This window comes from Crocodylus porosus, unplaced genomic scaffold, assembly GCF_001723895.1.
Source record: "Crocodylus porosus isolate Cpor-Errol unplaced genomic scaffold, CroPor_comp1, whole genome shotgun sequence".
In the NCBI taxonomy this organism is placed as follows: domain Eukaryota; kingdom Metazoa; phylum Chordata; order Crocodylia; family Crocodylidae; genus Crocodylus; species Crocodylus porosus.
In genome coordinates this window covers 10,375,501-10,391,966 of record NW_017728922.1, presented here as the reverse complement: position 1 = coordinate 10,391,966, position 16,466 = coordinate 10,375,501, and the positions used below count along the sequence as shown (strand labels likewise).

The window sequence follows — 16,466 nt, the reverse complement described above, 5'->3', positions numbered from 1 at the left end:
GTGTGTGTGTGTGTGTGTGTGTGTGTGTGCATGTAGGCAGGGGCAGAATATGTACATTTGTGCAGGCCAGGTCAGAGTGTGTGTGCATGCAGCCAGCGGCAGAGTGTGTGTGTGTTTGTGCATACAGGGCCATGGTGTGTGTGTGTGTGCAGGTGGGGGCAGTATATGTGTTTGTGTGTAGGCAGGGGTAGAGTGTACGTGTGTGTATTCGTAGGGCGAGTCCCAGACACATGCCCCACCATACACACGCACCCACACCTCCCCTCACAGTGTCATACACGCAGCGTGTGTATGTGTGTAGGCAGGGGTAGACTGTGCATGTGATGGTAGAGGCAAAGTGTGCGTGTGTGTGTGCGTAGGCAGGGTTTTAAAATCAAATTAATGAATGTTTTAGATGTTCACTTTCTAGAAAATAATTTGGTATTTTTCTGGTTCTGAGGTGGCTAAATCCCTTGCTGAAAAGAGTACTTCCCAGGGCAAGGGGGAGCAGAGGGGGAACTTCTGGTGGCAAAGGTTAGGGGTTGGGGCTACCCATGCCCTCGACAGCTTGCCAAAAGTCAGTAAGTGGCCCTCTGCCCGATATAATTGACTCCTCCCCTTTCTAGATGCTAGAAACGAGGCACCCCTTTTCTCTTTTCTACCCACATGCCTCTTGTTATACAACATAGTATTTCTGATGTAGGGATTTTCTTTGGCAAAATTGTCAAATGGTTCGTCCTTCCTTTGCTTCCTAATAAGCTCCTTACTCTGTGGTCTTCCAGTGGTAGGCGGCCTCCTTTCCGCTCACTTGCTATCTAAGAAGGCTGGTACTGAAGTGGAACCAGGGTGGCCGTGCTCAGGTCCTCTCTTGAGAATGGCAGAGGAAGCAGCTCGCAAACTTCTACCTGGTAAGAAATTTCTCCATGTTTTTGACCTGCTAGCCATGCTTTCTTGCTGAATTAACCTATTTTCTCAAATAAACTGACTTGTACTTTGAATTCAAGATGACCTCCCAATTATTAATTCTATACATGAAAAATTATAAATTCGTTAACATTTTCTATGCATAGAATTTAATTAGTGGATGGTCATCTTAAATTAATCCTCCTAACTGCTGTGGTGGCAGGGAATGAGGGGCAACACTTTGTCCTCTCTGTGCCTACACCGTACTATATGTTCTTCCATGCCTGTGCTTCATTTTGCCTTCTGTCCCACTCCCTCCCTTGCCCCCAGCCTCTCTTACCTTCTGCTGCAGATCTGCTGCTCAGGGCAGTCAGCAGCAGCAGTGGCAACCAGAGGGATCAGAACTGGAGCAGAAGGTGATGGGGCAGCTGAGGAGAGGGAAGGGGGCGGAGGGATAGGCTGGGGGGTCAGGGGGTAGACATCAGGTTCTTCTCCCCCCGCACCCTCATCTGCAGTCTCCCTTGTACTCCCTCCAGTTGTATGCCCTCTCCCCTGCCAAATGAGCCATTCCAACCAGAGGCCCAACTCTGACTTCAGCCCCAAGCCCTGGGCCAAAGCTGGACCTGAGCCACCACCTGCTTGCGCTGGTACTTGAATCCAAGTGTGGAGGGGACATATAGAAGATCCCTTGTTGGTTTAAAGTAAATATGGTATGTGTTCAGGGGACTACAAACGTTATTGCTTCAGTAGTTTAAAAAAACTCTTATTAAAAAAATCCCCAGATCGTGGGGCATAGAGCAGGGCAAAGCTTAGCAGACTGTATTAAAGAGATCTGCTGACATACCAGGGCCTACTTACTCGCAGTACAGATGGGTGAAATGAGCCTAGTTCCTCATACATCCTTTGCTTTCTGCATGGAAGCTTTGTAGGTTCAGAAACAACTGTAGGTTGATGGTTGTAAGTGGTTTACAAACTCTGATGGGTTGCTTAAGGCAAAATATAGCAGATGACAATCTGATTTTCTGAAAAAGCTGGCATTAAGTATGTGTATGATGCAAGTAAGTACTGCTATACAAATTGCCAATTGTGAGGCCTTATGAGGGAGGATAAGGCAAGATGCCACGTTTATTGATTAAGCGCTTAACACACACACCCCACATTCATACCCCATTTTTTGTTCTGTGCTGGTATACGTTACCAGTCTTATCAGTACTCGGATCAATTCAGTGGCCAGCCAAGTTGATCACAAGTAGGAGAAGGGATCCTGCCAGTCCATCTCATCATACGAACCAATGCTCCAAGGTGACATGCAGAACAAGCCCCAGAATTGATCCCATCTTTTATAGCTTTGTCAATTCACCCAGTCCTCTGGGCTTTTGCTGGGTTATCACTATGTTTTTTCTTGAAAGTCGATTGCCGTTGTTCTCTCGCTGTTCTGGGGTGGATTCTTCTTGTTTGGTCTTTTATCTGTCTGCATTCTTCAGCCAGACACACTCTCACAGACACTCTCTCACACATACAGCATACAAAGGTCAAGCACTTACATCAAGCTACAGAGCAATACAAAATGGAGTTTCTTAAGGCAATGCAAAACTCAAGAAAATACGTAAGATTAAAAACAATAGGCAAAAGGTCTATGTGTATAACAGTACACCACAGATGTACACCCTGCTGTGTATTAACTCCTCCACAAAAAAGACTAGTAAAAGAATGTTTGCGAGGGGAAATGGAGGAGATGGGAGAAGTGTAACTTTCTCACCTCATTGTGGGATACCATTCATTGTAGTACTGATTTTTAAAGTGGCTCCTTCATTATGTAGGTTGGACTATGTTCACTTAATAATGTTTCTTGCAGATCATTGCATGGGGCACTGTCACTAGATTGTTTATCTTGTGCAATAAGGGAAGCAGGTGCCCACAACTGCTGTGTGGAAATGCTCTATAATTGCTGTCCAGCACTTTGTTTCTTGTATTCTAGATCAGCAGTTCCCAACCTCTTTTGTACCAGGACCCATCTGTAAATATCAATGGCCAGTCCTGACACAGTGCCCCTCACTCTTGACCTGCTGCCCCTGCCCCCAGGCCCCAGCCCCCCATGTGAGGGGCATAGAACTCTGCCAGCTTTAAAGTTTGTTTGTGACCCTTTCATATGTTGTTGTGACCCACTTCTGGGCCACAACCCACAGGTTGAGGAAATGCTGTTCTAGTTTTCCCTGCCTAAGCCTCTGTGGTGGGGCTTCAGTGTCACTCTGTGTAGTCCACGAGTAGGCAAAATACAGCCCACAGGCCAGATTTGGCCCACCAGGCTTTTTTTTTCCAGCAAGCCAGCAGGCAGGTGCCCACCAAGTAATTGTAGCTAGTCCTTTCCATAGCTGCCCCTGCCCCTCCACATGAGACCCACTCCTGCCAGGGCAGTGAACTGTGCTCTCACACTCACCTGTGGGAGGGCCCCACGCCTGGCTACCACACAACTTCTGGGCATGCCTGCTACTGATGTGGCAGCCAACCAGGGAACTGCTCAGCTCCCCTGGCCTCCAGTGGCTCCTTCTCCTGCCCCTGCTGCAGCACTCTGGGCAACAGGTAGGGAAGCTGCAGCTGGGCCGGAGCATGGGGCTGGTGGAAGTGCAGAGCTTGGGGCTAAGGCTGGTTGGAGTGCAAGGCCCACACCTGACAGGTCAGCAGGCACTCAGAGCCTGGGTTGGTGGGAGCATGGGGGCCATCCTTGCCAAGTCCATCCCAGCCCAATTCCATCATGCGAGGTTCCCTGTAGCTCATGTGCCGCTGAGGGGAGTCCTGTGCATCGGAGCCAGTAGCCTTCCCTGCTCCCTGTTGCCATTTGCAGCTCCCAGTACTCTGTTGGGAGTGGCGGGGAGCCCTGCATGATGGAGCTAGGCTGGCTCAGCTCTGCTCCCTGCCACACACACAATATATAAGAGTAAGACTTTATTTTGAGCTATTATGCAACCACCTCTATATGCACTATGCAAACACAAAAATCAGGACAATTTTTTTTTTTTTTTAATAAAAACATATATGTTATAGAGGATGCTTGATTTTTAGTATATGATTTGGTTGGCTTTTTTTCTGGTTCCAAGATGGCAATCCCCCTAAAGGAATTTCTTGGGGCAAGGGGAGGGACTTTGGTGGCAAAGGCCATGGATTAGCGGTGGGACTTCCAGTCCCAAGATAGCAGGAGATGGGACACCTGTCCTTGCAGTCCTTAACAGCTCACCAGAACTCAGTAAGTAGCCCTCCAGCTGAAATAACTGCCCACCCCTGATTTAGTTTGTGCATTAGTTGGAAGCTACTCCATCCTGGTCTCTTGTTGATGTACATGCAGTTGAATAAGAGACAGGCAGTTGCTGACACCTTGTTAAATATTGTGCATTGATATGAACAAAAACATGTTTAAGCTTTTCAGACCCCAACTGGGATGCCATTTGGGACAGTGAATTTGCTGCATGGAGTAAACCCTGGAGAGACCCCAGTTACCTGTACTGCTGGCATTGGGACATTTATAGTGGAATTTGCCACATTAAGCCATCTTACAGGTGATCCAGTGTTCGAGGATGTAGCCAGGAAAGCTCTTAAGGCCCTGTGGAAAAATCGCTCTGATATTGGACTAGTGAGTGTTTTATCCATGTTTTTTTTAACTACTTTTTGTATAATGCATAGGATCCATTCTTAAGTTAGCTTATTGTAAATGTATTGAATAATTATGTCCCTTAATGCTAACAGTGCTAGGTAAATAACTGTAGTCCTAGTAGTTGTATATCTAATGTTCTGTTCCAGAATGCCTGAACCATCAGCTTCAGTATCCACCTCCTGTCCTCTAGCACTGCAATACCATGTAATATGGCTCTTGCATTTCATCCCAGAAATAGCTGATGGGTACACTTGCTTTTTTTTTTTTGGTTTTGTTTTCATGTTTGTATAGGTTTTAATTAATCTTTTTCTTACAGTAATGTAGCACTGATGATCTCCTTTTTTAAAATGCTGTTTTAAAACTGAATTTGTAGTTTCAGCATTAATCTAAGGTAAATTTTATTATTTTTATTATTTCCAGGAGGGAGGTGTTTTATCTAGGCTGTCCTTTCAGATATTTTGAAGTTAAGTCTTAGGGAGAAAAGTATGGCATATGACCGACCCCCTGATAGGGTATACATGTTTCTTGGCACTCAGATTTTGTACAGTACAAAACTCAGAAATACTTTGACTTTAAAGGTCCAACTTCACGTATCTTCAATGAAGACCAGGCATATGGCAAATTAAATATAAAATAATTGCAATTTGCAAATCTGTGTTGCACACATGAATTGTGACGGAGGAAGATCTCTGAGCATTTATAGTCTTTCTGAGCATTTATAGTCTTATTAAGCTACAGTGCAGGTCCCCCAAATTAGGTTTTTCCTTATCTGTCTTTAAATCTTGAGAGCTTTAGGATGAAAATATCAACTATCCTATATTCCTGAGCATATGCAACTAACCAACAAAAATTTCAGGTAAGATATTATACCGATGCAATGTTAATGCTGCATCTTAAAAATGTCAAAAAAATGGTTTCCGTGTCACCATTCACATCCCTTCCCATGTCCCGTTCCTTAATAAAAATCAAGTATTTATGAAATGGAGAAGACTGTCAATTCAGTGTGGAGATGAAAAAATTATGATGAAATTCAGATGACATGGCTGTTGTTGCTTTAGGTGTCTATTTTTCCAGGTGTCCTGGATTCCATTTTGTTCCAAGGCATTCCAGAAATAAAAGATCATCCTAATTTCTGAATTTTGCATATAGTAGGCAGACTTTTGCTTTCTTTTTAAAGTCTTCCTTTCTGACAGGTGGGTAATCACATAGATGTGGTCACTGCTAAATGGGTAGCCCAAGATGCTGGGATCGGTGCTGGGGTAGATTCCTATTTTGAATACCTTGTTAAAGGAGCCATTCTTCTGCAGGATGAGGAACTGATGTCCATGTTCCTAGGTAAGAATTGTTCTGTAAGATTTGATTGATTCTATATTTCCTGAGGTATCTTTGCACATTGATAAAGACCGGTTGGAAGTGTTACCTGAAACTTCTTAACATTATTGACTTGCTTTTGGCTTCTCTTAAAGTATATGGATGGCCTTACAGACGTCAGTGATAAAACTCCTTTGCTATTTCATAGAACTATGATTTCACCCCCTTTTTTGAGCTATATTTTCCTCTTTCCAATACACTGTCTGGCATCTCTTCTCCTACAGTAAAATGATGCAACAACCCACTAAAAGTCCTTTTCATAGGTGATCATCTTTGTAGTGATTCTTGAGTGATCCATACTTCAGTCAGTTTTACAGGAAGTATGAAAGCTCTGTTAATCTGACAGGACCACACTGAAGAGAGAGATTCCCTTCTAGTATTTTTAACATTATTTTTTGTTAAAGTTCCTTTCCTCAATTCTTTGTAGAATATAACAAAGCCATTAAGAACTACACAAAATTTGATGACTGGTACCTGTGGGTTCAGATGTACAAAGGGACAGTGTCTATGCCCATCTTTCAGTCCCTGGAGGCTTACTGGCCAGGCTTACAGGTAGGAGCTATCATGGTAATACATCATTGCTTTTGTCAGCCCCATCTTGGGCCTATCTGTATAACGAAAACTGTGTTGTCCATTGTCATGATTATAATCTGGCTCTGATCGGAGTGAAGTCCAATCTAGGCTGTTTCCACCTTTTGATGGATGGATATACACTATGTATACCTCATTTAAAAAACAAGCAAATGTGTTAAGCCTGAATGTGAGACAGGCTAGCTTGGTTAAAATACACCTATCTGTGTTGTGACATTGTAGGTGGGGCAGCCTTAAAAAGACAGTCCAACTTTTTCCCATACCAGCATAAATCCTTTTCATTTCTGACTTAGTATTTTAGAGTTTATTGGAGTAATTTTGAGTAGTTCAGGCTTCTCTTCTAGTGCTTTTAATTGATTGGGCAGCTGGTTTACAGGAGACAGGCAGCTACAGGAGGGCTGCTTCTATGGAATGAAACTAACTCATTTTAAAAGGAGGTTTTGAAAGACTCCTACAACAGAGAGGGGATCTAAAAACCAAAGAAACGTGCATTGCATCAGGCATGTAGAATAGAGTTAACCAGAGAAGCATAATGTACTTCCTCTCTTTAGTTTAATCTATTTGTAAGTTCTTTAGTCTGCATATTATTAATATTTAATTATATTCACTAGATGACTTTCACCATTAATGATGTTGGGAGAACTTTTAAAATGGATCTCTGCCATTTTATTCTTTGAATGCCACTTCACTAAGTTGTATTTTCCCTCCTCTTTCCTAGAGCCTTATAGGGGACATTGATAATGCCATGCGGACTTTCCTCAATTATTATACAGTGTGGAAGCAATTTGGTGGACTTCCTGAGTTCTACAACATTCCTCAGGGTTATACTGTGGAAAAGCGAGAAGGATACCCACTTAGACCTGGTAACATAAACCAAAAATAACAAACATGTTGAGTTCTGCTTTAACTCTGACAATTAAATGTAACCAATGTTTAGTGGTCTGCTAGCTCCCCTTTTCTCGTTCTATAGTAACTTGGTTACCAAATCCACTCCTTAGCATTTTCCATTTCCAGCAAGGAATATTACAATATTTGTCCGTCACAAATGCCTGAGCTATAATTCTCAGAAATGCTTCTCTTAACAGTGTATTATAGTGCTTTAGTAGCAATTATAAACTTACAGCTATTTATAATAAAGAAAGCCTAGATGTATATGTTATTTATTTGGAGTTTTTTTGTTTTTTTCCCATGACTAATAATTAGATACCCTATTTTCAGTGGCTAACAGCCTTAATGAGGCTGAAATTTGTGTAGCAAAATCTTTAGTCATGAAAGTAGATTTTCTTTTTCATGAAAGATTTATTTTAAGACATTTGTTTTTCATTTCATTTTTATACCCCTCCTTTCCTTCCCTCCTCACCACAGTTGGGGAAATAAAGTTTTATCTTAACTTTGCATTGGTTAGATGATGTGTTAGTTGAAACTATTTTCCATTTATTTCAGGCTTTGCATATCCTTGGTAAATATACAGGTACCTGTGCTTATAAACGGGCAGTACATGAGGCTATAAATGGGCCAGTATTTTAACAGTTTTGAACTAAGATGAGGAATTTGTGCAAGTCATAGTGGTATTTTCCCTGCATTTACCCTGCAGTAAGTAGCTGTGTGTCGTTTTTTTTGCAGAGCTGATTGAGAGTGCAATGTATCTGTACCGTGCTACACGAGATCCTACCCTTCTGGAACTGGGAAGAGATGCTGTGGAATCCATAGATAGAATCAGCAAGGTGGAGTGTGGATTTGCAACAGTAAGTATGTCTACTGTAGTGTGGTGTTTTTGTTTTTTAATTTCCCACCCTCCCACACACGCTCATTTCCCTCCTCTCCCTATCCCCAAACAAGCATTGAGTGTTTTGCTAAGTTGAACAGTGCTTGCATGTGCTGGGTACAGAGCTTTATAACATAACAATTTTTTAAAAAACTGGAGCACTGCCTGATAATCATGGTTAGCAGTCCTGGGATTAACTTCATCAGCACATTTCAGAACAATTATACCCCAATTATACCTAGTTATTACATTGGAGGCCCAGACCACAAGAGAGACAGAAAAACTCTAACTCCTTTGTGCCCCATGTATAGATGCTATTTCCTCCTAATGCCATGGTGCGTAGAAAGGGTCTGGAGGAGGTGTGATCCTTCTGTGTGCTAGGGAATTATGGGGCGCCACACCTTTCAGTGGTGCTGCTGAAGTTGTTTAGTTTTGCACTGCCTCTTACATGAGGTGTGTTTATAGATGCAAATAAGCTTGATATGAGTTCATTCTCTGCATTTCTCCAATATCTGCCATTCAAGGATCGCTCCTGGAGGGGCGTGGCTCCAGCCAGTGCTGTATCAGGAATGCCTATCAAGAATGATGGGCGGGGTGGGGCATGGCATCAGCAAAGTGGAGCGGGGGGAGGGGGTGTAGTACAGGGCTGGATGTGGAGTGCCAGCAGTGCAGGGTAGTGGTGCCCACTCATCACCCTGTGCTGGGTGGGGCACAGGGCTGGACATGGCGTTGCGGGGGAGGCACAAGGCCAGATGTCGAACGGGGTGGGGGGAGATGGGGCAGGGCCAGACGCAGAGTGGTGGCAGCACGGGGTGGTGGGTGGTGGTGGCTGCATGCAACGCCCCCCCCCCAGGAGGTGGTGGCACGGGGCTGTGGGTGGTGGTGCTCTGTCCCTGCCCCTCCCCCTCTCCCCCCCATCATTCTTGAAGGGCAGCTTGCTAGTCAGCATGTAAGTCTCTCTTTCCCTCCTTCCCCACCATCCCTAACTTGTGCAGGAAATCCTTAGAATAACCCTGTATCTTGATTGCTAGTCTCTGAACTATCCACGAGACTATTCTAATCCAAAGTAGTTTAACACTTGACACCATCAAATCAAAGTAAGTTGTCTGAATAATAAAAAGCGGGGTGGACTGCTGGATCCTGTCTGCTTAGGTATAGGGATGAAATGCAAGCTGGTTTAATTTTTCATTTTTAGGAGGAACTCCAAATGAATTTCTGAATTTAGGATGAATTTAATTCACATGAACACTCTTCTTACAGATCAAAGATCTGAGGGATCATAGACTAGATAATCGTATGGAATCCTTCTTCTTAGCTGAAACTGTGAAATACTTGTATCTACTGTTTGACACAGACAACTTCATTCACAACGATGGATCTACCTTTGATATAGTACTGACACGTTATGGAGAATGTGTCCTTGATGCAGGTGGATATATCTTCAATACTGAAGCTCACCCCATAGACCCTGCTGCCCTGCACTGTTGTAAGAAACAGAAGGAAGAGCGGTGGGAAATAGAAGACCTGATGAGGGAATTTTACTCTCTAAAGAGAAACAAAAAATTAACTTTAAAAAGAACCACAGGCCAAAGTGAAGGGGAAAGCCAGAACCCCTCTGTAGATACTTCCTCAGAGGATGGTTGGATAAAAAGAAACTTGAAAAACAATACAAAAAGGAAAATATCTCCCTTGAGCTGTCCCAATCAGCCCTTTAACTCCAAACTTGAAGTAATGGGACAGGTCTTTTTAGACAACACATAACTTAATTTTCATTGTGAATTCAAATATTTGTACATAATAAATTTGTTTTAGACTCTAGACTTTTTGACTTCGGGGGAATATTTTTATCTTCCAGTTGTAAAAAAAAAATCATACATTAAAATCTGATTTCCATTTTATTGTAAACAGTCTCCTACTCAGTCATATTATACTCTTGGTTTGTATGGTCATATAAATCAGGGTGTATGTTTTATGAAAGTGGTATTCCAGAATGAGACCCTAGAAAAGAAAATCTAAGTTATCTGTCCATAGTGATGTGAGAAACAGCTTATTACTAACACTGTATGTCTTACACAAGCAATTGTAGGTTTACCCTCTGATATTCATAGACTTGTGTGCCCATGGCTGGGCAATAGTTCAAAGGTATCTTCTATTTCCAATGACAGGTCCTCAGTTCCCTTTATGTGGCACTTTGATAAAGCCAGGGCAGCAGGATCTTCCAGGTATCCAGAAGCTGTGTGCTCACTTGTTTCCTTGACAATCTAGCTATTTGCATTCCTTTCATTTAGAACAAGTGCTGTTGAAAACCATGCAAGGGAGTCTGGTTGAATACTTTCAGTCATTTGGAAACAGTTGTCTTGGACGAGCAATGGTGTCCAGTAATCCTCCAAGTGGTCAGTTCTGCCATCCTCCAGGGAAAAGGGCTTTGAAATTGAAAGGCAGCGCTTTCAGGACAAACTTCATAAAATAATTTTACTTCATTATAGCAGGAGGTATGGCCCCGTTTACAAATGAACTGGTTTCCTCAACTGGATCCGGAGCCGCAGCTGGCGAGCCAAGCTCACGGTCTCGGTCACAGTTGGTTGGTCGAGTGGTGGCAATTTGGAAACGGACAGGTTGGGATTAGCGGCAGTCCAGTCTGAGTGGTACGCACGCTTATAGTTCCAAATTAATGATTTATTGCTTTGATGGCGTAGGTAGGATCTTCAGTTACAGTTGCAGAACGAATGCAAACAATTAACAAACGAAGGGGTCTGTTGGCCCACGAGGTTCACCGACAGGGCAAGCCTGTCGGATAAGTCCCAGGGCTGGTCTACAGCTCATAAATGGGAGTAAGCAAACAACAAAACGTAAACTAACACGCTGCACACAGTGAGCCGCGTGATGCCAGTCCCAAAGGACAACGGTGAGAAGCGGTGGTATCGGAAGCTGAAGTCAAAACCAGGTGAGTCGAGCAGAGGTTGCAACCAAAATCCAACGGGTGATCCGGAATTGTAGTCAATAGTCAGTGCCAAGGTAAGTCAGAAGCCAGGTAAGTAGTCAAAGCCATAATACAACAACACAAGCAACGCGAAACGGCAAGCGAAGGAGGAGATCGATAGGCCCTAAAGCCTGACTGAGAGACTGTCCCTGCAGCACCAGCCTCTGTCTCCAGCTAACGCGATCTCCCCCCTGAGAGAGGGGCTCACTGAACATTTATCTGAATTTAGTGGCCAATCAGAACGCTCTCCGCAGAGAAATTTCTAGTGAGATTACCTCATGTCAGGTTCTGACTGAGCATGCTCTCAGTCAGAAGCTGACACAGTCTGAGCATGGGTCTGTGGGGAAAGTAGGTCAACAATGATTGACAGGTCCACAGGTCACCCAGGGGGCACGGGCTGGGTGAGCCTTGGAACTTTCCACTCACAGAGTCCAATATGCATGTCAGTCTCAATCTTCTGTGCTGGCAGCATCTAATCAAAATTTTGCTCTGACACTCGACTGGTCTGTAATCTCAGCACTGTGAGCCACTTCAAGGAGTTGAATATAATTCCAAATGTGCTCAGCACAGGAGCTAGTCTCTTGGAGCTACATAAATGCAATGTCCTTACTGTGTTTCAAAGGCCAGCTGCATTTGAAATTTTAGATTTCTGATGGGAGCCAAACTGACCAAGGTTGGAGATGCCAGGATCTGGTTCTGCATTACTGGTTCTAGTCCTCTTTGGCTTTGCTTTCATGTATAATATACCTTTTTGCTTAGGATAGCAACGTGTTGGAGCTGACCTGTGAGAAGAACATTGTGTGTCCTGTTACACTAGTGCCTGAGGTTTTAAGCATGAAAGGTTCCTATGTGGCTGTAACAAAGAGCTTGCTTTGGGTGCCTTTTAAGTGATTCACCTGAAGTAAACACTCTCTTTCCTCTATAGCCTTATAAACTATTTCAGTTAGTGTTTTCTTCTGGTAATTTCAATGATTCTCTTCCTTCTTTGGTTCTTCTATGAAGTGCTGTAGCCAGAAACAATGCTAATGTTGAAAAGACAACTGAACAGAAAGATAATTGCATGAGCCACCATCCTTCACCAAGCTCGTTGGAATAAGTATACATTTAATCTGACTTGTGGCAGATCCGAGTTTTTTGTTTTTTATCCCAGCAACGCTCTTTGCAATCCATGAAAAGCATGTTTTATGGCTAGGAAAAACTCCTAAGTAGCCATTGGTCAGAAGATACTTAGATCTTCTGCTATACAACAGCACCACAGTTGCCTTATTTCCTTCCCAAATAGTACTTTCCTAGAGTCACTTAAAAATGTAGCACTGGTAACTCATATGCAGCAACAAGAACATGGGCTTTTTTCCCCCACTTTTCTAATAGCATCCTTCCTGCTGGAAGGATTTTGCCTCTGGTTATAGATCTTTATGGGTCAGCGAGACTTGTTATCCAGTCTGGTGGTGTAGGCAGCCAAGGTGATTTAATAGATTTCATAGACAGTAGGGCTGGAAGGGACCCGTAAGATCATTGTGTCCAGCCCTCTGCCCAAAGGGCAGGAAGTCAGCTAAAGTCAAAGAATCCCAGCAAGATAAATGTCCAAATGTTTCTTGAAAGTGTCCAGAATAGGTGCTTGCACCACCTTTGGGGGGAGTTTTTTTCAGACTTTGAGGGCTCGGACAGTAAATAAGTTTTTCCTTATGTCCAGCCTAAAACGGTCTTGCAGGAGTTTGTGACCATTGGACCTTGTCATCCCTTGGGGTGCTCTGGTGAACAGGTGTTCCCCCAGATCCTGATGCATACCTCTTATGTACTTATAGGCTGCCACCAAGTCACCCCTGAGCCTCCAGGCTGAAGAGTCCCATAGCTTGCAGCCTCTCTTCATAAGGCCTGTTCTCATACCCTGTGATCATGCACATTGCTCTCCTCTAGATTCTTTCAAGCTTTTCCACGTCCTTCCTAAATTGTGGAGCCCAGAATTGGATGCAGTACTCCAGCCGCGGCCTCACCAAGGCCAAGTACAGTGGGAAGATAACATCCTGGGTCTTGCTTGAGATGCATTGGTAGATGCAAGCCAGAGTTTTGTTCACTTTGCCAGCTGTGGTATTGCATTAGTGGCTTATGTTCATCTTGTGGTCAATCATGGCCCCCAAGTCTCTTTCAGTCATGGTGCTAGCAAGCATAGCATTGCCGAGCTTATAAGTGCGATGTGGGTTTTTAGTCCCAAGGTGGAGCACCTTGCATTTCTCCATATTGAAAGCCATTGGGTTTTCATCCACCCACTTTGCAATCCTATCAAGGTCAGCCTGGATCACCAGCCTTTCCTCAAATGTGGAGACTCTTCCCCAAAGTTTGGTGTCATCGGTGAACTTGGCCAGTCCGCTCAGTGTCCAGATCATTTATGAAGACATTAAAGAGTACAGGTCCAAGAACAGAGCCTTGGGGGACACCACTAGTCACCGAGTGCCATGTTATTTTGGTTCCAACAACTACCACTCTCTGGGTTTGGCCTCGGAGCCAGTTCCTCAGCTATTGGACAGTGGAGTAGGTGAGGCCACAGTTGCCCAATTTTTCCACGAGGACATCATGGGACACCAGGTCAAAGGCTTCTTTAAAGTTCAAATATATGACATCAACCTCTTCCCTTTTGTTCAGGTGATATGTCACCTGGTCATAGAAGGAAATGAGATTGGTCAAGCAAGACCTACCCACAACAAACTCGTTCTGACTGTCCCTCAGGATTGTTGCCTTGTGTTAGCCTGTCAAGAATGGTTTGTTTGATAATTTTTTCCAAAATCTTCCCAGTCATTGAGGTCAAACTGATTGACCTGTAGTTTCCCAGGTCTTCTTTCCTCCCCTTCTTAAAGATGGGTGCCATATTGGCCCTCTTCCAATCTTCAGGTACTTCACTCAAGCACCATGAGTTCTCAGATACCCTCGCCATTGGCCGTACTACAGTGTCTGCCAGTTCCTTTAGCACACTTGGGTGCAACCTATCTGGACCAGCTGATTTGTGGGGGTCCAGCCTCTCAAGATGCTCCCTCACAAGATCTACGCCAATGGTGGGCATATATTCATCTTCACTCCAGTCATCCCTCATCATATTCGGCAGGGTGGTCCCTTTGGGCTGGTGAAAAACCAATGCAAAATAATCATTAAGCAGACTGGCTTTTTCCTGTGTGTCTGTAGTCAGCGGTCCCACCTGGTTTTTAGCAGGGGTCCAATGTTGCCCTTGTTTTTATTTTGACTCCCCACATATCTGAAGAAGGACTTTTTATTGTCCTTGATTTATGGAGTTCAGTTGCAGCCTTGACTTTTCTAGTTTGCTCCCTGCAGGTGCAGACCAGTGCAGTATACTCCATCTTAGTGGTGTTTCCTGTCCTCCATCCATTATACGCCTTTCTTTTTAGATGTAGAAGGTCCATGAGTTCCCTTTTGAGCCAATGGGGTTGTTGAGCCCTTTTACCACCTTTCCTACAGGTGGGGATGGACTCCCCTTATGCTTCTAGGATCGCTTCCTTAAGGAGCAACCATTCATCATGAACTGCCCTCCCTGTAAAATCATGGCCTTTCAAGGCCTCAAGAACAAGTTTCCTGAGCTTATAAAAGTCAGCTTTCCTAAAGTCAAGGACTACTGCATTGCTGGCTGACTTGCCAGCTTTGCGATAGATAGTGAGAGTGGTCCTGCAGGGACTCATGGTCGCTGTCACCCAGCTTCCCTTTGATTCTTAGATTGCTAATTAAATCATCCCCTTTGGCCAGTACCAGGTCCAGCAGCATCTTGCCTCTTGTCAGCCCATAAATTTCTTGGGACAGGTAGAGCTCATCCATGCATATGAGGAGGCTTTGTGACTGATTGGATTTGGGCGAGTGCTCATCCCATGAGATGTCTGGGTAGTTGAAGTCTCCCAAGATGACCATGCACTGAGAACATGCAGCCTCAGCCAGTTCCCTGGCAAATTCTTAGTCAAGCATTTGTTCCTGGGTTGGAGGTCTGTAGTAGACTCCTACCTTCACTACATTCCCCGCGTATTCTAATCCAAAGGGTCTCTAGTCATCCTCCTTGGGTGCCAATCTCAGCTTATAAGGACATGTAGCTCTCCTTCACATAGAGCTACACCCCTGCCCCTTTTTTCAGCACAATCTTTCCTGTACAGGGTATAGCCATTTATACCAGTAGTCCAGTCACGGAAGGAGTCTAGCCAGGTCTCTGTGATCCCTATGAGATCATAGTCGTTTCTGTTTAGCAGAAGGACCAGGTTCTGTTTATTCCTGAAACACCTAGCATTAATGTACAGGCACACAAGTGTGCTGTTGGCGGCCCTAGGCTTCCTTGTACTCAAGGAGAAGCTCTGTTCCTGGGCTGGGGCAGAGCTGTGTTCCCTTGAGTACCATAACCTGCTGGTTTTGCAGTTGATGCTTGGTGAGCTTGCTCCAGTGGTTATCTGCCCATCCCTCAGCAAGCTTAGTTTAAAGCCCAGTTGTGCAAGTCAGCCATTCCAGCTGAGGAGAGCTTCATCCCCAGTGGAGTGAGGTGGAGGCCATCTCTTCCCAACAGACCACTGCCTCTCTCTTCAAAGAGCGGACTGTGGTCATAGAACCTGAAGCCTTGACAGTGGCACCAGCGCTGCAGTCTTCTGTTCACTGCCTTGCTTGATCTCTCCCGCCTCTGCCTATGACCTGTAACCAGAAGGTTCAAGGAAAAAACCACCTGCGCTCCCAAACCCATGAGCCCCACTCCCAGAGCCTTGTAGCCACTTGTGACCCAGTTGGGATTGCTCCAAGCTGTGTCATTTGTACCCACATGGATAAGGAGCATAGGGTAGTGGTCGGAGGGCTGGATAAGTTTTGGGATCCTCTCAGCCACATCCCGATATGGGCTCCCAGGAGGCAGCAGACCTTCTGGGCTAAGGGATCAGGGCGACAGATTGCTCCCTCTATCCCCCTCAGGAGGGAGTCACCCACAATGACCACTTCGTGTTTGATCTTAGGGATGATAGCTGGTCATGTTTCTTCATCACTTGCAGTAGCTGGCAGCTCTGCAGGCTCTAGTGGTGCTGCAAGAGGCTCATACCTGTTGTAGAGATCCAGGGGAATGATGACCCTGGTGTTAGAAATATTATTAAAAATGCATTATCAATAGCTGTTAGCTCCCATCAATAGTGTTGTCCTCTGAATAAGCACAGCTGCCAGCCCTCCTTGTCTCCTTAATGAGAGAGGGAAGGGGGGGTTGGAAACTGAAGGAA

The 16,466-nt window shown here is 44.5% G+C and overlaps 1 protein-coding gene across 4 annotated transcripts in view; it reads left to right on the top strand.

Moving 5' to 3' along the window:
• EDEM2 (ER degradation enhancing alpha-mannosidase like protein 2) overlaps nt 1-10,075 on the top strand; it is a 17,387-nt gene extending 7,312 nt beyond the window's left edge. For 2 of the 4 annotated variants that reach the window (XM_019539699.1, XM_019539701.1), the window contains 7 exons: nt 762-887; nt 4,296-4,507; nt 5,722-5,863; nt 6,327-6,451; nt 7,209-7,353; nt 8,114-8,235; nt 9,516-10,075. In XM_019539699.1, the coding sequence (XP_019395244.1) occupies nt 762-887; nt 4,296-4,507; nt 5,722-5,863; nt 6,327-6,451; nt 7,209-7,353; nt 8,114-8,235; nt 9,516-10,016 (1,373 nt within the window). In that variant the 3' untranslated portion in view covers nt 10,017-10,075. The remainder of the gene's footprint in view (nt 1-761; nt 888-4,295; nt 4,508-5,721; nt 5,864-6,326; nt 6,452-7,208; nt 7,354-8,113; nt 8,236-9,515) is intronic. The other 2 variants (XM_019539703.1, XM_019539702.1) reach the window with 2 other exon arrangements.
• Nucleotides 10,076-16,466: the final 6,391 nt, after the last annotated feature.